Genomic DNA, 25,122 nt, shown 5'->3' on the forward strand with positions numbered 1-25,122 from the left:
ACTTTCCTTACACCCCTTTATACGTATGTATTTGTTTTACTTGATCATGCCATGCCTTGCTCGGACCTCCTCGATTTCTACATTAATTTCCACGTCATAGGCTTACTTTCCTTACACCCCTTTATACGTATGTATTTGTTTTACTTGATCATGCCATGCCTTGCTCGGGCCTCCTCGATTTCTACATTAATTTCCACGTCATAGGCTTACTTTCCTTACACCCCTTTATACGTATGTATTTGTTTTACTTGATCATGCCATGCCTTGCTCGGACCTCCTCGATTTCTACATTAATTTCCACGTCATAGGCTTACTTTCCTTACACCCCTTTATACGTATGTATTTGTTTTACTTGATCATGCCATGCCTTGCTCGGGCCTCCTCGATTTCTACATTAATTTCCACGTCATAGGCTTACTTTCCTTACACCCCTTTATACGTATGTATTTGTTTTACTTGATCATGCCATGCCTTGCTCGGACCTCCTCGATTTCTACATTAATTTCCACGTCATAGGCTTACTTTCCTTACACCCCTTTATACGTATGTATTTGTTTTACTTGATCATGCCATGCCTTGCTCGGACCTCCTCGATTTCTACATTAATTTCCACGTCATAGGCTTACTTTCCTTACACCCCTTTATACGTATGTATTTGTTTTACTTGATCATGCCATGCCTTGCTCGGATCTCCTCGATTTCTACATTAATTTCCACGTCATAGGCTTACTTTCCTTACACCCCTTTATACGTATGTATTTGTTTTACTTGATCATGCCATGCCTTGCTCGGACCTCCTCGATTTCTACATTAATTTCCACGTCATAGGCTTACTTTCCTTACACCCCTTTATACGTATGTATTTGTTTTACTTGATCATGCCATGCCTTGCTCGGATCTCCTCGATTTCTACATTAATTTCCACGTCATAGGCTTACTTTCCTTACACCCCTTTATACGTATGTATTTGTTTTACTTGATCATGCCATGCCTTGCTCGGGCCTCCTCGATTTCTACATTAATTTCCACGTCATAGGCTTACTTTCCTTACACCCCTTTATACGTATGTATTTGTTTTACTTGATCATGCCATGCCTTGCTCGGACCTCCTCGATTTCTACATTAATTTCCACGTCATAGGCTTACTTTCCTTACACCCCTTTATACGTATGTATTTGTTTTACTTGATCATGCCATGCCTTGCTCGGGCCTCCTCGATTTCTACATTAATTTCCACGTCATAGGCTTACTTTCCTTACACCCCTTTATACGTATGTATTTGTTTTACTTGATCATGCCATGCCTTGCTCGGACCTCCTCGATTTCTACATTAATTTCCACGTCATAGGCTTACTTTCCTTACACCCCTTTATACGTATGTATTTGTTTTACTTGATCATGCCATGCCTTGCTCGGACCTCCTCGATTTCTACATTAATTTCCACGTCATAGGCTTACTTTCCTTACACCCCTTTATACGTATGTATTTGTTTTACTTGATCATGCCATGCCTTGCTCGGACCTCCTCGATTTCTACATTAATTTCCACGTCATAGGCTTACTTTCCTTACACCCCTTTATACGTATGTATTTGTTTTACTTGATCATGCCATGCCTTGCTCGGACCTCCTCGATTTCTACATTAATTTCCACGTCATAGGCTTACTTTCCTTACACCCCTTTATACGTATGTATTTGTTTTACTTGATCATGCCATGCCTTGCTCGGACCTCCTCGATTTCTACATTAATTTCCACGTCATAGGCTTACTTTCCTTACACCCCTTTATACGTATGTATTTGTTTTACTTGATCATGCCATGCCTTGCTCGGACCTCCTCGATTTCTACATTAATTTCCACGTCATAGGCTTACTTTCCTTACACCCCTTTATACGTATGTATTTGTTTTACTTGATCATGCCATGCCTTGCTCGGACCTCCTCGATTTCTACATTAATTTCCACGTCATAGGCTTACTTTCCTTACACCCCTTTATACGTATGTATTTGTTTTACTTGATCATGCCATGCCTTGCTCGGACCTCCTCGATTTCTACATTAATTTCCACGTCATAGGCTTACTTTCCTTACACCCCTTTATACGTATGTATTTGTTTTACTTGATCATGCCATGCCTTGCTCGGACCTCCTCGATTTCTACATTAATTTCCACGTCATAGGCTTACTTTCCTTACACCCCTTTATACGTATGTATTTGTTTTACTTGATCATGCCATGCCTTGCTCGGACCTCCTCGATTTCTACATTAATTTCCACGTCATAGGCTTACTTTCCTTACACCCCTTTATACGTATGTATTTGTTTTACTTGATCATGCCATGCCTTGCTCGGACCTCCTCGATTTCTACATTAATTTCCACGTCATAGGCTTACTTTCCTTACACCCCTTTATACGTATGTATTTGTTTTACTTGATCATGCCATGCCTTGCTCGGACCTCCTCGATTTCTACATTAATTTCCACGTCATAGGCTTACTTTCCTTACACCCCTTTATACGTATGTATTTGTTTTACTTGATCATGCCATGCCTTGCTCGGACCTCCTCGATTTCTACATTAATTTCCACGTCATAGGCTTACTTTCCTTACACCCCTTTATACGTATGTATTTGTTTTACTTGATCATGCCATGCCTTGCTCGGACCTCCTCGATTTCTACATTAATTTCCACGTCATAGGCTTACTTTCCTTACACCCCTTTATACGTATGTATTTGTTTTACTTGATCATGCCATGCCTTGCTCGGACCTCCTCGATTTCTACATTAATTTCCACGTCATAGGCTTACTTTCCTTACACCCCTTTATACGTATGTATTTGTTTTACTTGATCATGCCATGCCTTGCTCGGACCTCCTCGATTTCTACATTAATTTCCACGTCATAGGCTTACTTTCCTTACACCCCTTTATACGTATGTATTTGTTTTACTTGATCATGCCATGCCTTGCTCGGACCTCCTCGATTTCTACATTAATTTCCACGTCATAGGCTTACTTTCCTTACACCCCTTTATACGTATGTATTTGTTTTACTTGATCATGCCATGCCTTGCTCGGACCTCCTCGATTTCTACATTAATTTCCACGTCATAGGCTTACTTTCCTTACACCCCTTTATACGTATGTATTTGTTTTACTTGATCATGCCATGCCTTGCTCGGACCTCCTCGATTTCTACATTAATTTCCACGTCATAGGCTTACTTTCCTTACACCCCTTTATACGTATGTATTTGTTTTACTTGATCATGCCATGCCTTGCTCGGACCTCCTCGATTTCTTTTACCATTCTTTTTCATGTCATACATTCTCCTTACAGATCTCTCTTCGTTCCTCCGACGTCGAAGTTTTCAGTGAAATCGGTGTAGTATTTGTGAGTTTATATGTCACTTATATAGAAGAACTGGCTGACGAGTACCCGGTGTTACTCGACTTTTCTCTTCCTTCAATAAATATAATATTTATGTTTTATATACATAAACCTTTCGGAAGAAATTTCCTAAATGATAGTGAAAACCCCATCAAACTCCGTTGCATAGTTTAGAAAAACTAAGTGCACAAACAGACAGACGCGGAAAATGACTTTGTTTTATACTATTTAGATTAGAAGAATAATACATGTTTTCAGGTGGAAAGGGAAATCAACAAAAGTGGGTGGTAAAACACTCATTTTTATTTGCCTGACAAAAATAATAACAATATAATTCCAAGTATCTCCATCTAAAATAATTCCAACAATATTAACAACTCTCAATGAAATTTTAAATAATAAGACCGGGCTAACACTCTACCAATTGAGAGACGTAATTAAATTCGGTCATTTTGATCGATCTTATATTTCAGTTTAAGAATTACTAACTTTGACATCAATTCTATTGGCAGGTCTGTGGAAAAATCATATGAATTGCAATTGTAGTATTTGTGAAGATGAACGTTCATGTCAATAATACATTAAAACAAGGATAAAACTATATATTAGTTATATCTAATTATGTCTGAATTCTTAACACATCAGTTCCAATTTAAAAATGATCAAAAATTATAATAATTTTCTGTTAAAATATTATGTACTCTTAGGTAGGTACTTTAGCTTATCAGAATCTTGACACAATAAGTTTCAAATTCTAAAATGACACTTAATTAGAATAGAGTTTAACCAGCGTTACAATCACTCACAAACAGACCCATACCCGAAAAAATGGTATGTTTGTTTATGATGATGATACATAATTATATTCAACAATTTTAAAAAATATATGAATATTATGTCAAGTAGTAATGTTTTGCAAGTCTCATAAGCTGTTACATGTAAAATAGTACAAAAATGCACAAAATTAATGACAAAATAATGCATTCTTGTAACTTTATTCATACATTCTATTTGACAGGATGTAGTATTGTAAAGTCATTGCTTGGCAGTATAAATATATGACAGGCTGTAGTATTGTAACGTCATTGCTTAGCAGTATAGATTTATGGCGGGATGCATATTGTAACTTCATTGCTTGGCAGTATAAATATAATATGGCGGGATGCAGTATTGTAACGTCATTGCTTGGCAGTATAAATATATGACAGGATGTATTATTGTAACGACATTGCTTGACAGTATAAACGCATCACAGGATGTAGTATTGTAACGTCATTGCTTAGCAGTATAGATTTATGGCGGGATGCATATTGTAACTTCATTGCTTGGCAGTATAAATATAATATGGCGGGATGCAGTATTGTAACGTCATTGCTTGGCAGTACAAAAGTATGGCAGGGTGTAGTATTTTAACGTCATTACTTGACTTGTCTTTTGTATTGGAGCCGCCAAAGAACTTTATCTCGAACAGCATCAGTGTTGCTAACTCAGCTCATTTAGAGATATTACAGTTCTTTATTTTATCACAACTTTACTCACTAACGTAAAATGATCATTTAAAAATTATGTAAAATGTAGCTTTTATTTTCACTAACAATCGGCCAAGTATGTCCAAAGATTAATGAATGCACGAATATGTTATTTATCACACCCCCATTTATGTATTTTACCTGTACCTAGTGGGCATTCTTATCATGAGCTTTAAACGGTCAGTTCATGACAATTTGTGGTTACCTTTGTTGTATGTAGACTTTTGGTTGATCACATTTTTCCAGTCAATACGAGTTATGCATGTACGAATCTTTTGCTATGAACTAATGGAAACTGGAAGTGCTGGTAAACGGTGCCTGTTTAACCAAAGAGCTTCTTGATCTCATCCACTACCTTGCCGGAGTACCTGGCGGAGGTGAGCAGGAACTTGTTGACGACGGACATGGGCTGCAGACTGTCCCCGTCCTGGCAGCGCACCTCCCACGGCTGCTCCAGGTAGTAGATGTGCAGCCCCACGGCGCCGTGCTGGCGCACCCAGTCGCCCAGGCAGGCGGGGGCCGAGGGGATGGTGATCTCCACGCCCCGGGCGCACGCCGACTCGAACCAGTGGCGGCCCCGCTCTGGCGTGCGCCCCACGAGGTGCCAGCCGATGCCGATGGCGCGCTGATGCTTCACCAGCACGAAGTACGGGAACAGCTGCTGGCAGTTCAGCTCCGCCGTCATGTTGTAGTAGTAGTGGCTCCCTGACACAAAGTAACGCACACATTACTCCGATTGCTTTATATAAGCAACGCATACAGAATATTTTAGTTTGGGCTCCCTCGCTATTGCGGCGTTTCGCTATTTGTGAAATGTGAGACTGAAGGAAGTGGAAACGGATTGTGTAGAAATACCCGACTCTTACCTCGTCACAACACTCCTACTATAAATTATGATATATTTTATACACACCTACACGGTCTACGGAAACTCCTGGTACCTCGGGAAACTGGTTAACCCTTTCACCCTCAATGTTAATTCAAATTAACACGATCTTTGTGATTTTTTTTACCGTAACGGTAGCGATTTAGAAAAGCCATATTTTTGTTTTCTTATAGCTAGTAATCTTTTCTGTGGGGTCTATTTTTGCGCGCAGTTGAAATCCCAATTCCCGCCTCAAAAACGATAAATATTTTGACATATGCTGTTTGTGAGTTTCATCGAATTTATGCCGTCATTGATTACTTCATTTAAGGTGAGATATCAATAAGATAACAAAAAATTTCTGAGGTATTATCAAGCATTACATATTTTATATATGTGGAAACAATAATGTGGGTGTGAAAGGGTTAACATACACACAAGTATAACATAATTTATTTTTTTCAATCGGAGCATTTTTATTTTTTTCTTTCAGGAACTATAGAGTTTAAAAAACGTTTGATGCCAGGTTACGCTTCGACGCATTTCAAAAGCAAAAAACCAAATTTCAACAACCACAAACTAACATTAATAGACCAGTTAGACGAGCGTACATACAAAACATAACGGCTCCGTCGATAAGCACATGCTTTGGACAAAGACACCAAACATACCAGATCTATCAACGATCTTATTCGACACAAAAAAACATTTCACTATCAAAAATACGGATTAAAGAGAAAAAACGGCGATGTGACAAAAAAATTATCTTAAAAGAATAAAAAAATATTCAAAGCTAGGTAGGTACTACACATATGAGTATTGCTGATTTATTTAAATTCTGTCAAAGACGTGATTGCAATCCATTTCTTAGTAAAATATTAGTCTATTCAGAATATATCGGAACACATGTTCATTCAGGTGTCGTTTCGCTGCATATAATGACGAAATGTTACAATATTAGAATTTTTATGAATACGAGTTACGACATCCTAATAACATATTCGTGTTCAACCGAAAGTTTTTTAGGAAACCTACCAATTCATTCGCTAAATGCCTGCAGTCCCGTTTTTAACAGGAATACGAGTTATTTGAACAGATTTTTAATAAATGAGCAATATTTTATATCAGTAAGTTTTCTTCGCGTACGGTACGGTTGTGTATCAAAAAAATACATTCTTAATGCCAATTTTTATTACTTATTTAAGATTTTATTTTTATTAATTTATTATTTATTAAATTTCTTAATATTTAATTTAAGTTCGTTAAGTTTAACTTAGTTTCAATAGGGTCCTATTTATTTAAATACATATTTTTCTAATAAAATTGTATAATGAGGGGTCCCAACACGGGAAAGCAACCTGCGATGCTTACATTACCAAATAATGTTTTATAAAAAATACTGCTAATTTATCAATAAAAATTATAATTAAAAAAGACCGTTAAAGAAATATAGTTACCCCGTTACTAAAACTAAAACTAAAAATTGGTGGGTGGTATCGGGGGAGGCTAAATTGGAAAGGATTAAAAAAACAATTAAAAAAAAATCAGTTGTCATTCAATATCGAATAGCCATAATTATTTCTTAGAAAATGAGCGGCTGGCCAAATTATTTTGAGAAACTCTGGATTAAATAATTCCAATGGCCTGATATTAAAATGTTGTATCTACAAAACATAATTTGAAGTTACATCATTTTGCATCACATCTTGCAAGCGTACATAAAGATAGCAGCCAATAAAAATGTGCGGTCGGAAAATAATAATAATAATAAATTTCACATAAAAATCATACAATAAAACATGCGGAAACTTTGACTAGCCAACTAGGAATGGATCCTGTTTTAGGCCAGTCAACGAAGTGTAAATTTCAAATGAAGATAATGTTAGTAGTTATTCGAAAATGCAACAGTTTAATGTCCCATTAGCTCAGTTGGTAGAGCAGCGCCCCAGCGAGGCGAAGGTTCTGGGTTCAAGTCTTAGATGCGACATTTTGTTTTCTTTTTTCTTGTATCTTTTCTTTTTCAAATTTTCGTTTAAAAATTGCTTATATTATCTATTATATAAATAGTAAACAAAAGAGAATACTACCTCAAACTTCTTCATCCCCAGAAACTTATAAAGAAACTGTTTTTTTTTGGAATTTACCAGCTCTTACCATTTTATAGTTACAACATTTTAACACTTAGCACTAGCCACTTTGTGGCAGTTAATTTATAAAGAAGTTCTGCTTTGTAATTGCTATTATGCGTGAAAGCTATTCCGCCTTCCGAAGGCATTGTTAAATATACAATGAAAATCAAATAGCTTTTATTTTCATTACCAATGCCTTTAATGATTTCCGAGTAAATTGTCGGGAATTATGCATAGTTTGTCATTCATATTCCACATTATTTATTTTAATTTGACTAAAGGTCGTTACAGTGAGGTGTTTCAGAAAGAATAATGGGGATGACAAAGAGGTTTCTTTTTCCCTGTATAATTATTATATTTACCTAATAAACCAACATACAAAACCATTAAAAATCACAACATTACTGCATACTTAGTTTTGTTTATCAACCATCTGCCTTGTTAAAAACTAACGTTGACTAGGCTATAGTCGAGTCTGTATCAAATGTGAAATAAATAAATAAAATCTTCAAATATACTATAAACTCGGAAATCAAAATATGTTATAAGTTCGGCAGGTACTTAATTCTGTTTCTGAAATGTACCCATTCCTTCTAGATAAAGAAATGTATGAAGAATGGTAGGTACCCATATTCGGAATGCAGTTCTGTTTCTTGAAGAGTGTCTGCGTCGCCAGCTCGCTCTCCCCCAGCGGGATCTGCATCAGCCCATTCCCGTTCTGCACCCAGATGCCTTCAATCGTCTCTCCGATGGGTCCTCGCCGCCCTCCGAGCTTGATGGTATCTGCAAAAGTATGTCATTAAAACTAAAATTATATAATGTAGTACCTACTCGCTCCCGTCCGCAGTTCCTCAACCCTTAGGCTGATTTTAGTGTCACGCCGACCGCACGCGCACCGTCGGCGCTGATGGTCGAGATATATGAACTTCTAGGAAGCGTTTTTGAATGACGCGTAGCTATCAGCGCGCAAGGTGGTCAGCGCTGATAGCTACGCGGCCGTACGCGTCGCGCGTCAGCGCCGCGTAGCTGTCGGCGCTGACGATCGCACGAGCGCCTCTGCTTTCAGCAAGCGTTCTAGTGTCAAGCGGAGCTGACGTAATCGCTTGTACAGTCATGGCGAATCGAGAAGTGGATACAGGTCGAGTTATCGATGAGGTTCGCCATATAACAAGACAAAGTCTCCAGCAACGGCTCTCTGCTCAATCAATGGATGAACATGGAGTCTTCGTCGTCGCCGGTTTTTATTTTTTTGGGATAGGTAGTACAAAGCAGCAATAACTAATACACTCCGCATTTTGGTCTTCGACTGTACAGTAAGGCGGTCAGTACGACACTGAAACGAGCCACGCTGAGCCTCAGCGCTGACGAACTACGCGCTGAGCTATGAGCGCTGACGGTGAGCGTGACACTAAAATCAGCCTTAGAATGCCGGGGAAATGCCAATTGCCCGCCGTACACTAGTTGAAACTATTTTAGTAAGTTATTACTTGTTTAATGCAAAATCATGTTTTTGTAAATTGTAAATTCTTACCAGATAATGTGTTTATATCTATCCTGTATAGTTTCCCCGGGATGGCTACTTATATTCAGAGAAATGTTTTTAATATATTGTAATGAAGTCGTACGAAAATATTCTGGAGATTTATTATATTTTTCTGCTAAATAAACTTTCTTCACAATAAACCAGAAGTCATATGAGGCTTTCTCGTTAATAAATACAGTACTTTCTATGGACTCTCAAAAACATTTTTTTAAATAGTTTACATTAAATTTTGTGACGCGCTTTTTCACAGATAAAAAACATATTTGTAAGTAGCGAAACGACAAGATAGAATAATATTAAGATACAATATTACCTTGCCAAGCGATTAAAAAAAATTGAAGGCTAGAGGAGCATTTTAAGGATTAAAATACCATAAAATCGACTCGCATCAGCTGTGGATGTCTTGACACACTAAGGCTCAACTTTGTATTCGGTTGCCTTCGCTTTAGTGTTCAATTTTAGACTATACTGACACCAATTACAGACTGAAACTGAAACCACTCTGAACCACTGAAATTAAAGACAACATTAGCGATTCTTCGGTCATATTAAACTGTACCATACTTCGAATAAGAACTACCAACATTTTCTTTGCTGCTGTCTTTATGTATGATCGAAAGATTCAACTCGAACTAAATGCAATCTAGACATAAAAATATAATATAATCCAGATAAATATATTCTATTATGCGCCCCGACAAGGCAAGGGTCCAGGGTTCAAGTCCAAAATGCGGCCGAATCTTTATCTGATTTTTCGTTTAAGAATTGTTAATATTGTCTTCAATAATTAGTAATTATTTCATCACTATTCATGACTTTCTATAACAAACTAACCATCACGCCGTTTCTCATCAGGGACAGGCAGAGAGGATAGACGGCCAAACAACTCTGTCTTGGCACACACTTCTTGCTTCATACATCGTCTCGCACACCCTTCTGTTATTTTGATTCTTGATATGGCTCGACTCAAGATGGTGGATGGATGATCGTGACCTTCCAGGAGGAAGTAATCAGGCTGTAAGCTTACCTGGAGAGACGACGTAGTGCGTTGTGGTCCAGTAGCTCTCGCCGAGGATTGTCTTCTTAATCATCTTCTTGTCCACCTCGTACGGCAGGTCCTGCAGATCCTGTACCGGGATCTGGACAGAGACATCTTTTTATACACTATATAAATATATATCACACGAAGTGGTCAAATAAAACATCCTTAGGAACCCCCAGCCCGTGTCACCTCCGTAACCAGCTCACCGCAATCTGTAGTCCGGCGATCCAGCCCTCCTTGTCGTACAGCGGACACACCCTGACGTCCCCCTCGAGGCAGCGCATGTAGACCTCCAGCCCGTGTCACCCCCGTAACCAGCTCACCGCAATCTGTAGTCCGGCGATCCAGCCCTCCTTGTCGTACAGCGAACACACCCTGACGTCCCCCTCGAGGCAGCGCATGCAGACCTCCAGCCCGTGTCACCCCCGTAACCAGCTCACCGCAATCTGTAGTCCGGCGATCCAGCCCTCCTTGTCGTACAGCGGACACACCCTGACGTCCCCCTCGAGACAGCGCATGCAGACCTCCAGCCCGTGTCACCCCCGTAATCAGCTCACCGCATTCTGTAGTCCGGCGATCCAGCCCTCCTTGTCGTACAGCGAACACACTCTGACTTCCCTCTCGAGGCAGCGCATGCAGACCTCCAGCCCGTGTCACCCCCGTAACCAGCTCACCGCAATCTGTAGTCCGGCGATCCAGCCCTCCTTGTCGTACAGCGAACACACCCTGACGTCCCCCTCGAGGCAGCGCATGCAGACCTCCAGCCCGTGTCACCCCCGTAACCAGCTCACCGCAATCTGTAGTCCGGCGATCCAGCCCTCCTTGTCGTACAGCGGACACACCCTGACGTCCCCCTCGAGGCAGCGCATGCAGACCTCCAGCCCGTGTCACCCCCGTAACCAGCTCACCGCAATCTGTAGTCCGGCGATCCAGCCCTCCTTGTCGTACAGCGGACACACCCTGACGTCCCCCTCGAGGCAGCGCATGCAGACCTCCAGCCCGTGTCACCCCCGTAACCAGCTCACCGCAATCTGTAGTCCGGCGATCCAGCCCTCCTTGTCGTACAGCGGACACACCCTGACGTCCCCCTCGAGGCAGCGCATGTAGACCTCCAGCCCGTGTCACCCCCGTAACCAGCTCACCGCAATCTGTAGTCCGGCGATCCAGCCCTCCTTGTCGTACAGCGAACACACCCTGACGTCCCCCTCGAGGCAGCGCATGCAGACCTCCAGCCCGTGTCACCCCCGTAACCAGCTCACCGCAATCTGTAGTCCGGCGATCCAGCCCTCCTTGTCGAACAGCGGACACACCCTGACGTCCCCCTCGAGACAGCGCATGCAGACCTCCAGCCCGTGTCACCCCCGTAATCAGCTCACCGCATTCTGTAGTCCGGCGATCCAGCCCTCCTTGTCGTACAGCGAACACACCCTGACGTCCCCCTCGAGGTAGCGCATGCAGACCTCCAGCCCGTGTCACCCCCGTAACCAGCTCACCGCAATCTGTAGTCCGGCGATCCAGCCCTCCTTGTCGTACAGCGGACACACCCTGACGTCCCCCTCGAGGCAGCGCATGCAGACCTCCAGCCCGTGTCACCCCCGTAACCAGCTCACCGCAATCTGTAGTCCGGCGATCCAGCCCTCCTTGTCGTACAGCGGACACACCCTGACGTCCCCCTCGAGGCAGCGCGTGCAGACCTCCAGCCCGTGTCACCCCCGTAACCAGCTCACCGCAATCTGTAGTCCGGCGATCCAGCCCTCCTTGTCGTACAGCGGACACACCCTGACGTCCCCCTCGAGACAGCGCATGCAGACCTCCAGCCCGTGTCACCCCCGTAATCAGCTCACCGCATTCTGTAGTCCGGCGATCCAGCCCTCCTTGTCGTACAGCGAACACACCCTGACGTCCCCCTCGAGGTAGCGCATGCAGACCTCCAGCCCGTGTCACCCCCGTAACCAGCTCACCGCAATCTGTAGTCCGGCGATCCAGCCCTCCTTGTCGTACAGCGGACACACCCTGACGTCCCCCTCGAGGCAGCGCATGCAGACCTCCAGCCCGTGTCACCCCCGTAACCAGCTCACCGCAATCTGTAGTCCGGCGATCCAGCCCTCCTTGTCGTACAGCGGACACACCCTGACGTCCCCCTCGAGGCAGCGCATGCAGACCTCCAGCCCGTGTCACCCCCGTAACCAGCTCACCGCAATCTGTAGTCCGGCGATCCAGCCCTCCTTGTCGTACAGCGAACACACCCTGACGTCCTCCTCGAGGCAGCGCATGCAGACCTCCAGCCCGTGTCACCCCCGTAACCAGCTCACCGCAATCTGTAGTCCGGCGATCCAGCCCTCCTTGTCGTACAGTGGACACACCCTGACGTCCCCCTCGAGGCAGCGCATGCAGACCTCCAGCCCCATGTCAGTGGGTCTCTCCACCTCCCTGAAGCCCGCAGCCTCCGCGTCCAGTGCATTGCGGGGGATGTCGAAGAAGTTCTCTTTGTTCTTTAAAGCTCCGGACCACGCGTGCTTTACTGTAATTAATTAATAATAAACCATGAGATCGTCCATTGACATTCCTTGACCCTGAACGACACGTGTTTGAATGAACGAATTCTCTACTCATACATAATTCTCTAACCAAAGAAGTAGGTTCCTATTTACGGTACCTACCTACCCAGAGCATAATAAAATCATTTATTTGCAGTTTTTACTGCGCAGGTAGGTACTGTGTAATATACATTTACTACACTGACCAACTGACCAAAGGAAGGCTGCGTATAGTTTTTCGGGTGTGTAGTAAGTTCGGTTACGAATTGTACATTGAAAATTTGAAAATGGCACTTTTATTATCATCTCACATCGACCAAGTATTATTTAAACAGGGCGAGTAAATTTTAATAAAATAACTTAGTTTGAATGCCACTTTATTTGAGTAAAATATTTAAATCAACCGGTTTCGGTTCGACCTGATCCTTTATCGTGGTTTTATAAAACATACCAAATTAATTACAGAGTTCCAGTTTACATGTAACATACAAGAGGTAGAGAGAACATGAACATTGGTGTAGGTTTGGGGAAAAGGTTTAAAATTGAGCTATTTGATAAATCTAATTGTTTATTTAATAAATTGGTTTTATTTATTTCTAAGGCTTTATTAATTTCAAAAGCTTCTAGGTTATTCAGACTCACCCAAATCCCATTTCTATACAGTATATCTATACCTGAAAATAAATGAAAATAGTTCTGTGTTGCAAATTCTAAAAAACCTACACTGTTCAACCACCCTCGTTTTAACATTTTTTCAAAATGGCTCAAGTAATTTTCTTTGTTTTGACATTTGGGATTCAAAGGAATTGATCAAAGGTTTAGCCAGGTTGTTATTAGTATAGGAAGAGTCTATTTCTTGAGGATGAAAAATAAATAAATGAATAAGATACGCCAACCATGGTTTTGATTGACTCAGCTCTCTTGATACATTAGTAGATATGAATCGTAGTTTTTGCAAGGATCTATCAATTAAGGTGTTGTATCCGTCATTTGTTACAATAGCTTTGATTACAGAGAGTTCTTCAATAAAGTTAATGTTATGTAGAGGAATAGTGATAAGTCTGTGGACTAAAGAATGGAAGGAAGAATGTTTACAGGAAATGTGATGGTTTGAAGTACTATTAATTAGCGTATCAGCAAATGTAGGTTTTCTATAAACATTGAAAAGAAGATCCCGTAGTCTCATTGGCCCCTGAATAGGGTTTTTATTGTTTTTTTTTATTCTCTAAACAAATTACGATAGTGAAGGTATATTTATTTTATTTTTATGTTGACGAATAAATTTTCTGTAACCATTTAAAATGCGCCATTTGAGAGTTGACGCCTAAACGACATGACCCTTTTAACCTGCCAACATTTGCCCCAACGTTGGGCCCAACTTTGGCGACGGCGTTCACACGTTGGTCCAATGTATTGGGCGAACGTGTACAAGACCCATTACGCGATGCTTTTCAGGATGGCTATTGGTCAATAAATAAACAATTTAAATAATGGAATTTGAGGGACATCGTTATGCTCTCTTTTATATTGTAGGGAACTTGCATTTATATCCGGCTTCCGAAGCGAGGCATCGGAAGTGGTGTTATTTTTAGGTGGAAATTAGGTATGAGATTGGGAGGGTTAATCTATTTTTTTATATTTTATAGACGTCATATTTCGATGATTATTGTTGCCAACGGAATAAATGAGTCTACAAGTATCTTACCTATTTCTTGGAAATTTTAAAATATTTTATGAACTTTTAATATTTATTTTTGTTTTTGTGGCACAGCATTTCATCCTTTGTGGACTATATGTCACTGATAGATAAGTACTTGAGTAAGTTCCAAGATCTTCTAATGGATAATAAAGCTTGCCCTAATAAGCAATGGTTGACGTCGCGTGTCTTGTATTATACGAGTTAGGTTAGGTAGTGATTATAGTCCACCTTATGTGGTAAGTGGCCGAGTTGTTACTAGTTGTTATTATTATTATGAATGGCGTCGGACGTCATTTGATTTACATTGAAACGTTAGCTTAACAGACACAAAGAGCTAAATGTATGACAGATATATTTTTCCTGAACTGAGACATTAAGTACATTATTGAGTTGCTGCCAGTATTAATGCGATAGTGAATAGATTCAACGAATTATTGGATAAGTAAGTACTACTCATCTTCGTACCCATATTAATTTTTTTTTTAAATTGAAAGAGGTGGGATTGGGCGCGAATTTGAGTAATCTGAAAGTATGTAGCCTGTTGTGTGCTGATGATGCGGTGCTGATTGCTAACAGTATGGAAGATCTACAGTCTCCCGTGTCTAAGATGAACTATGAAGAATGAGTTAATGATGAATGTAAGTACCTAAGTCTAAAGTCATGGTGTTTGAAAGAGAGGGTACGAAAACAGTGTGCAATATAGTTGTGAATGGGGAATACATGGAGCAGGTGGATGAGTTTGTGTATTTAGGAAGTATGTTCTAGAGAGATGGGAAGGCTGACAGAGATATTGAAAGAAGGGTAAATGCAGGTAACTCCATTAATGGAGGACTAAACGCAGTTGGCGCTAACAAAACATTGTCTAAAGAAGCGAACTTAGAAGTCCACAATGGAATGCTTGTTCCTACCCTGATGTATGAAAGTGAGGCATGGAACTGGCAGAGAAAGTATGAAAGTAGACTTAATGCTGTTGAAATGAGATCCCTGAGGCGTATGTGTGATAAAACCATGTATGATCGTGTGAGAAATGTGAAGATCCACAAAGAGTGCATGACTGATGTCAAGCGTAATGAGTAAGATTAAGAAAGGGACGCTTAGATGGTTTGGACATATAGAGCGAATGAGCGAAGAAATGAGTGTAAGGAGAATATATGATGCGAATAAAAATGGTAGCAGAAGTCGGGGACGCTCGAGGAAGGCATGGCGCGATCCAACGAATCAGATACTCGAGTCGAGAGTGTCAAGAGTCGGAATAATAGAAGAGTATGTATGAGACGTTGTATGGATGTTAATGAGGTAAGAAGTGTGTGCCAAGACCGAGTAGTTTGGGGGTCCGTCCTCTCTGCCTACCCTTTCGGGGAAATGGCGTGATGGTTAGTTAGTTAGTTAGTTTACCACCATTTCTCGACCTGGAGGTCGCGACCCTATAAGGATATAATCGCACAGGTTAAATTGGTCGCAAGTCCCAATCTGTCAAAAAATATGTAACGTTTATGAAAAATTATTATATAAAATAATAAATTTGAAGTTATAATCAAGTGTTACACGTACACACTTCACAATAAACTTATTAATAAAGATGTGTTGATGCATTACGAACGTGGCGGTTGAGTTTGTTTTTCTCATAAAAGGTTTTCTATACGTAGATCGTATAGAAAGTAAGTTAAGTAAATACCCACATACGCAAATTATTTTCAAGTTATAATTATAAACGATTTCTGTATTTAGATTTTAAAGCCATCATTTCCCAAAGGCTGTATGAGGACACTGATTGTTTAACCTCCTTAGCCGCACACGTCAGGACTCAATTTTTTTTATAAACATACATTTATTTTTGAAACGATTCTAGACCCTCCAATGTCCCTGCATGCATAATTGTTATTATTACGAAATAATGTATGCTTACTTATATTTTATTTTTGTTTATTTTAGTGTATTGGGGAAACAAACAGTTTTAGAATTTTATATACCTAAATAATGACATTTTACATTTTTATTTTTTAAAATTTTTTTATTAGTTTTTAACCGTGAGTAATTAAGCCTGCAACATTGATTAAAAAAACTGTAAAAACACATATATGTATACAATATATAACCTTTACGAGAGTTAAATTATTCGTGTGTAAAGGCGGGAACATAGAGAAGTTTATTAAAAATTAAAATTAAAAGTTAAAAATTATAACACAATATATACGTGCATAGATAAAAAATAATAATATTTATAAATATATATAATAAAAAATAAATTTTAAAAAAGAAACTGTCAATTAAGTATTCTTAATCAATTGCCAATGCGATTCTAGGTAGCCAAACTATTTAAGATATCATTGTTTAGTCTATTTTTGAATTTATTATAGTCAGGTTCCAACCTCAGTTCCATTCCCAATTGATTAAACCACATCACTCCATTGTATGTGTAGAAGTGTTGTGCAAAACTGGTATGCATTAATGGCGTACTTAAGCGACCCACTGTGTTATGTCTATTGCTCTCTACGCGTACCATGGCGTGGTGTGACTTCTTAGAATCTTTGTGTATTTGAAGCAGCGTATTTTTTTATATACCTATGTATTTTTTAAAGGCGGGACTTGAAAGTCTTGAAAAAGTTGAGAGGTTGAATAATCTGATGGTTTCCTAGTAATAATTTTTATTATTAGTCTTTGGGTAATTTCCAGTGGCAAAATTGAGGTTTTGTAAGCTCCTCCCCACGCAACGATACCGTATTGTATTATTGAATGGGCTAGTGCGTAGTATATATTTTTAAGAATTTTTAAGTTAAGTATATTTCTTAAATTAATAAATATGTATATGAGTTTTCGATTTATAATATTGGTTATTTGAGTCTTCCACTTAAGGTTATTATCTATTATTACACCCAAATATTTTATTTCTTTTTTATTTGCTATGCATAGACAATCATTATTTTGGCATGTTAATATTTTAGTGGCGCATTTTCTTGAATGAATTTTAATATTTAAGGCGATAGGAGGTATTTTTTTGTTATTTATACTAAAAAGTATATAATAGGTTTTTTCAATGTTTAATGTTAATACATTTTTGTCAAACCATTCTTTTAAGGTATTGATATCATGATTAGCAGTTGTTTCAAGTTCATTCCATGAATTTGCTTGGAATATAATTGCAGTATCATCTGCATATGAAATAAGTTTTCCTGTTATTGGTAATTCAAAGATATTATTAACATATAAGATGAATAGAAGAGGGCCCAAAATCGTGCCTTGTGGTATTCCAAAGTCGCTTGTGCCCGGTTCACTAAGAATATTTTTAATTTTTACATATTGATTTCTAGAGTTCAGGAAACTTTTAATCCACGTGTTAGCGTTATCAATAATTCCGATTTCGTTAAGCTTGTATAGTAATTTTTTGTGACTTATGCTGTCAAAGGCTTTCCTTAGGTCTATGAAAATTGCAAGAGATTTTTTGCCTTTGTCCAGTGCTTCATATATTTTTTTTGTTGAATCTATGATTGAATCCTGCGTGGTTATTTTTGCGCGTAATCCAAATTGTTGGTCACTCAATATATTATTAATTCCAATAAAATTTTGTATTTGCTTTTTGGCTACCTTTTCGAAAATTTTTGAGACGTTTTCGAATTTTTGAGACATGTTACACTAGTGAAGTTTCCCCATTGAATTACAGAAAACATAAAAATACGTTAACCCTTAACTGCATAGTGTAACACATCTGATATAATTAGCTTTTTTTATTTTTTTTTCATTTTGACATCTGTTGGTGGGTTTTGGTATTACAGTATTGTTTTTACATTATTTCTGCATAATAATGTTGTCGAAAAATTACAATAGATTACACACAATAATTTGAAATTTTGATTTTAAATTTGAGAGTTGGAGGTTACAGATTGTGTGCATTTTGATGTCCAGTATTATATCAAAATATAGTGTTTTTTCGACGTGTTGGATCGTAATTATATTATTTCACAAATAATAAGGTACGTTTCTGTGTTTTAAATATAAATTTTATGTGTATTATGTATTTTGACAGTCTAAATTTGACAAAACGTTATTATATCATATATGTAACACTATGCACTAAGACCATATTTTGACATTTGTATTTAGTCATTACTAATTATAGCATGACGTAGTTTCAAAATGGCAAAGAGGGGTTTATCCGAAAAGGAGTTGGACGAAATAATTAATCGCTTATCTGACAGTGACGATGGAATGGATTTCACGGATGATGACAGTATAGCTGATGAAAATTATTGCGCCGTAGAAAATTACGATTCAGGTGATCAAAGTGAACCTGAAGATATCCACTTGGGAGATGGAGACGTTGAGAATCATCTACAAAATAATGTTGACGGTGATAATGTACATAATGTTTTATCTGGTGGCCAAACTTATATTACAACGACAACGCCCGTTTCGTCTACTTCAAAAGTTTTGAAATCGTCAATTTTGTGGAGAAAAAAACCTGCAGCTTGAAGACTCCGACATGGAATTTACAGGAAACAGGCAATTGCCCTTGGATTTGATGGAATTGGAAACCCCATTCGATTTTTTTAAATATTTTTTTACAGATGCTATTATCAATAAAATACTAGAACAGTCAAATCTCTACGCTCTGCAAAAAGATGTTTCAAGACCTGCAAATATTACTACGACTGATTTGCATAGATTTATCGGAATATGTATTTATTCCTCTTTGATGCGTGGACTAAATATTCGGTCCCACTGGTCCAGTGATTTGTATTTTGAACCAATAGCATCAACAATGACTGTCAACCGATTTGATAAAATACGTCAATTTATCCATTTCAAGGACAAAACACTTACCGAGAGAAAATCCAGGTCATAATCGTCTTTTTAAAATCAGACCTCTACTCACGGACTTAAATCAAAGATTTGCATCAATTCCAATTGAAAAATATATTTGCGTTGATGAACAAATGTGTTCAACTAAAGCAAGAAGTTATATGAAACGGTACATGCCCATGAAACTCCACAAATGGGGTTCTAAACTTTTTGTATTGAGTGGCGTATCTGGTTACGCTTATAATTTTGAATTTTATTCTGGACAAGAGAATTGCTTGCCAAGACTTGAAAGTGAACCAGACTTGGGAGCCTGTGGAAATATTATTGTGCATCTATCTGCAATGGTCTGACGTACTGCCACTGCCAAAAGTATAAAGTCCCTCTATTTTTTAATAAGAACAAAAACTGTTTTACGGCATTTCATTTAAATTAATACTTTCCCCTGTTTTTATTTGTCTTCATTTTATAAGTCATTAATAAGTTCGCTTTATTCACTGATTATTATTTTTGTAACATTAGGTAAGAGCATTTTTTAAGACATGGATGCATAGTGTTTCACATTTGATATAATAAAGTTTTTCTCAAAATAAACAGAATTTATGGATAAATATTTTTTAAATTATTTTTCCCTATTTTTAATTTATAAAAAGAATGCAAAAATATATATTTTTTTAAATAAAAAAGTCATGCATTTAAGGGTTAATGAAAATAAATGAGATATCTGATGGCACGTATACATTTGCGAACCTAAACGCGAACCGAGCCACAAATTACGGAAAATGAACGAAGCAACTGCAAGCGGCGTTTCGCGCCATTTGCGGTTGCGTTGTTCCTTTCCCATAAGTTGAGGTTCAGATCAGTAGTTCGGATCGCGTATGTATACATAGCATTAAATGCCTTATACACAGCAGGGGAAGAGGAATTAATAATTAATTAGTATAGCTACCATAACACGGGCATTAGCCTAGTATGGTAGTTAAAATATTTAATATTTATAAAATCTATAAAATAAATAAAATTTAAAAAACTAAACTAACAATTTGATTTAATTTTCTCCAATATGCATTTAGTAAACTGAACCAAGGACAAATGGAAAATATCAGCGCCTGCAAATATATTATTGTATTTTATACATGTCTTTCTGAAGTTAGTTTTTGAGTGAGGGACGTGAAATAATAGTTTATTCATAGTAACTCAAAATAAGGACAGATCAGAGATGTGTTCGCCTGATGGATTAGCATCTAAAGTGAAATAATAAAGAAATAAAACAATATTTACAGGTATAAGTATGATTAAAACAAGAAAATATACAAGCCGCGTAACGAGGACAGTTTACCCCACTATCACGGGGCAGTCCCGACGAGAATGAGCGCGACGAGCAGCCGAGACAACGAGCCCGAGCACCCGGTCCTTTAGCCGGTTTGCCGAGACTACCCTCAAAGAAATGCCACCACATTACTCAGTTTCAGTATTCACACTCACGCTGTACCAAAACTTGTACCAAATCTCGAGTCTAAAATTATAGTTGTAGAATTTTGTTAGCCGGTATTTAAATTAGTTGGTTGTGAGTCACATATTCAACACATTATTTTCACGTTAGTAATGTAAAACTTTGAAATAATAATTAATTGAAAAGGATTATTAAGTACCCCATTGTGTGAAATTACCCCCTTTATTAATCTGTTATTCCCCACTGTCTGGAAAAGATTAAATGCCTTGTACATTTATTAATAGTCTGATGTTTATTATTTGGGATTCTCTTTCAATTTGTGACTTTCCAAAATCATTAGAAATTCTTTATTATTGTAAATTAATGTTAACGGCTTAGTGAATTTTCCCTAATGAGATATATATAAATAACGTTCTGTATTTAGTTTAATATTATTATTTTTCAAATATCATTTGTCCATTTATTTGGCATTTTTATTATGTGTGTTTGAGGTATTACATTCAATAATAAAAACATTTCAATTAATAAAAAACCCATTAAATGGTTGAACGCTGAGTCATCAAAATCCTCCACTGTGTGACGGTGTAAATGACAGGTTATACGGCCAAAACAAATAATATATTAAATTCCCGTGTATATAGTAAAAAATTAACTTTTCGTAAAAGGTTTGTTTCCGATTTTCTACAGGTTATTTTTTAAAAACAGGAGTCTTCTGTGTATCGAGAACAAAGTGCGTCTTTAGATTTTCGAAAGCGTATTAAACAAGAAATGTTAATTTAAAAAAATGACTTACCTCTGAAGCCACCAAGTCGAATACCTGAAAAAAAATTGCACAGATTAAAATTGGTTCTCGATTTCGGTTTAATGATATTTCATCAAAATAACAGTTAAACACACCTTTAAAAGGTGATATAGTATCATTAAAAGTGGTTAAAATAGGTTACATAGGTAACTATTTAACCTAGTTTTGGTTTCATCAATTTGCATAACTTTATATCATTTTTTGAAGGTGTTTTGAACTGTCATCTTGATGATATACCCGGTCACCCTCGATTTCATCTGTTTTCTAAATAAACAAAATAATCTTTATAATATTGTGTAACTCGTTTCTTGCATGTTTCTCTGAGGTTACTTACTACAAAACTTCCGGGTCTTTTTGACGAAGGGAAAGAGAGGATGAATAGAGGGAGTCCGGCTGGAGAGGTCAAAGGGTACTAAGTGTGCGTGTGGCAGAGCCTATTCCTTTCCACAGTTTTTGTACAAAGCTATTAAATAGATATCTCGCATATTTTCCAACTGCCAACCAACAAGGAAGGTCATGGTGAAGTATTAGATTATTATTACGAAGTGGTGTTATTATAAATTTTAATATTCTAATTTCAACTACGTTTTATTCTCTTTCTACATTTTTATTATGCTTTATATTTTATTTATCTTTGCATTTTTTGTTATTTTTGGCGTATATACCTAATGCTAGATAAACCATAAACATGAAAATTTTTAACAGGATTGTTAACACTACTTACGCATTTTCCATAGCTGCTTTTATAAATAATAACGTCATCGTGATAAAATAACCTGTAAATCTTCCACAACAATATATAATATATATATATATAAATAACATCCCCAAAGATGACATAGTCCTTCAGGGAGAAAAATAGCCAAGAGGAAAACACCAGTCAAAAATCAACCCGTAAAAACAAACTCTTTGTATTAAATACGTCTATTAATTTGTATTAAAACATGGATGTATTTCATTTTTTTTTTTTGAAAGAGGACTGAACCTTTCCCCACAGGGATTGGATTTAACCGCGCTAACAGCTCAGCCAAATCCTGAACGGGTGGGACCGACATTATATTTTTTTATTTGCCGTAATGCATAGAGCAATGTTAGAGGCGCTTCTGCGTACTAATATCTCGTCGAAACTTGTTCCACCATTAGAACGCGATAAGCGGTGCGCGTAGACCGGATTCGGTAGTTTTAGTTGGTTATAGGGAGAGTTGAAGGTCAGTTGGAGATAAAAAAGCAGATTCAATTTTTTCGTCTCATCAATACGTAATGTCATCCAATTTCAGAGAAATGCGTATATGTTCTAGTGTGTATGTGTGATTGCCATTAATTGCATTGTCATCGACAACGAGACTATCTGCAGAGTTTCAGCTCGATCGGATCTCGGGAAGTGGGTTGGGTTAGGTCCAAGATTTTCAGTCATTCATTCAATTCATTCCAAATTCAAATAGATGTACCTATACAAAATATATTCCATTGTCAGGGTGATTTATATCACTATGAATATAAATTGGCAATCGACATAACAATCGCTTGGTAAAAGGGAGTCTAAAAATATCGAGCACCACTTTTGCTCTTATTTTTTATTTATTGTGTGAATAATTTTACTAAAAAGAAAAAAGGTAATCAATGCAAACCATCAGTAATTAATAATTTTAGGCATTAAATAATATTTTTATAAAGTGGTTTCTTGCGTGCGTTCATAATTTTTTTATTTAAAAAATACTTTTTTTTTTTTGATTTTATGGATTCTTTCGTAATCCTCTAACTAGCTAGGGCTTATAACAATTAGTAGTTTACGCTTATATTGTTATAGTATTTAATAATTATATTTTAATTTTACCCAACCGAAACAAAAGGAAAAGCTTTTTTTTGTTATTCAGAATGTAAACGGATTCGCAGTGAAGATTGATGAATAATAAGATGAAAAGATAATAAAACTGACCATTAGTTGCGCACACCAGAAATCCAACCCCCACCGCGAGGGCAACGAAGAACTTCATGTTTCTCGGTACCTACTGTACCTGGCCTCTTCTCTAGTCCCTCTGTCAGGACGACTGCCACTCCTGACTCCACACTCCAGTGCCTGTAGGTAGATACCTACTCTGTAAACCGTGACCTCCCGTCACAATACTGGAACTGCCACTGCCGGGACGCTATTAATTCACGTACACTCCTCGTGCCCTCGATTCTCCATTCAGACATTACATCTTATTATTCAGATAAATGAAGGCAGATCAGGAGCGGACGATTAGCCGCTGAGAGTCCTGTAGGTAACAGCAGGGCCGAACCGAAAGGTATTTTATTGTGGGTATAGGTATTTAATTATTACCTGTGTGTGACTGGATAAGCACCTTTCTGAAAATCCCTACCTTGGCTGTGTGCTTATATTATGTTGAATATTATAATACGCCTCACCAACGTACAGACTCAATTCAACAACAATAATAAAAATACTTTTACTTTATCAAAAGTATACAAAATTCTCAAACCCGGTCGATCGCATCCGCATGAACCGCCTCACCCACCAGATAAAAACCGAACTCCAAAAATTCAGAGACGAACAATGGCTCGACTTCATCTCCACTCTTGATGACGACAAAACAGCCTTCTGGAAACTTTAAAATCCTCTACCACAATAAGTTCCCCCACGGGTCCAAAAGGCACAGTTTCCCAAAACTCCAGAGACAAAGCCGACACTTTTGAGAAAGAACAATTTTCCCCAACCACGATCTATGACGACCCTAAATTCATTTCCATCGTAGACTCCAAAGTTTCAACCATCATGACCGAAATCCCCTCAGATAATCCAATTCCTTTCACACCCAATCAGGAAATCAATAAAATTATAAAATTGCTCATAACAAATAAACCCCTCGGTCCTGACTCAATCTCAAATAAAATTTTAAAATGCCTCCCTTCCCCTTCCACCTTTCGTGTCCTTTAGACTGCGTATATTCCCACAAGACTATAAAATCTCTGACGTCGTGCATATTCCAAAACCCGTAAAAAAACCTCCTCCCAGCACAACCACAGAGCAATATGCCTTCTGCCTTGAACAGGCAAAATACTAGAAAAACTCATCCTCGCAAGACTCAAAAAATCAGTTGACGAACTCAAAGTCATCCCCGACATTCAACACGGCTTTCGATCAGGCCACTCTACCCTCCACCAACTCTTGCGGGTGGTCAAAGAAATTACAAATGCATTCAATAGCCGCCAACACACGGTGGGCCTCTCCCTAAACGTCTGCAAAGCGTTCCATAAACTCTGGCACTCATTTATAAAATGTCCCTCCTAGGTATCCCCCATCAATTATCAACGCATAGCCAACTATATTAAAGAC

At 38.3% G+C, this 25,122-nt stretch overlaps 1 protein-coding gene across 1 annotated transcript; it reads right to left on the reverse strand.

Annotated features, from left to right (window-relative positions):
• Window positions 1-3,675: 3,675 nt before the first annotated feature.
• On the reverse strand, window positions 3,676-23,945 carry LOC149417136 (uncharacterized). The gene is made up of 6 exons (XM_089640784.1): window positions 23,722-23,945; window positions 21,777-21,800; window positions 12,813-13,021; window positions 10,486-10,597; window positions 8,543-8,698; window positions 3,676-5,626 (listed from the first exon to the last, which is right to left on the reverse strand). Exons 1-6 carry the CDS (start codon window positions 23,777-23,779, stop codon window positions 5,244-5,246), a joined length of 942 nt encoding a protein of 313 aa, XP_089496910.1. The 5' UTR covers window positions 23,780-23,945; the 3' UTR covers window positions 3,676-5,243.
• Between the last annotated feature and the right edge of the window lie 1,177 nt (window positions 23,946-25,122).

Source organism: Hesperophylax consimilis, chromosome 16 (genome assembly GCF_061612785.1).
Source record: "Hesperophylax consimilis isolate HC1 chromosome 16, BYU_Hcon_1.0, whole genome shotgun sequence".
Lineage (NCBI taxonomy): Eukaryota > Metazoa > Arthropoda > Insecta > Trichoptera > Limnephilidae > Hesperophylax > Hesperophylax consimilis.

Excerpts from the sequence above, each read along its gene's own strand:
- LOC149417136 (XM_089640784.1), bottom strand. The coding sequence starts at position 23,779 with ATGAAGTTCTTCGTTGCCCTCGCGGTGGGGGTTGGATTTCTGGTGTGC. Across the intron at positions 21,801-23,721 it reads TCTGGTGTGCGCAACTAATG|GTATTCGACTTGGTGGCTTC; the intron begins GTCAGTTTTATT and ends ATTTTTTTTCAG. Across the intron at positions 5,627-8,542 it reads GAACTGCATTCCGAATATGG|GGAGCCACTACTACTACAAC; the intron begins GTACCTACCATT and ends ACTTTGTGTCAG.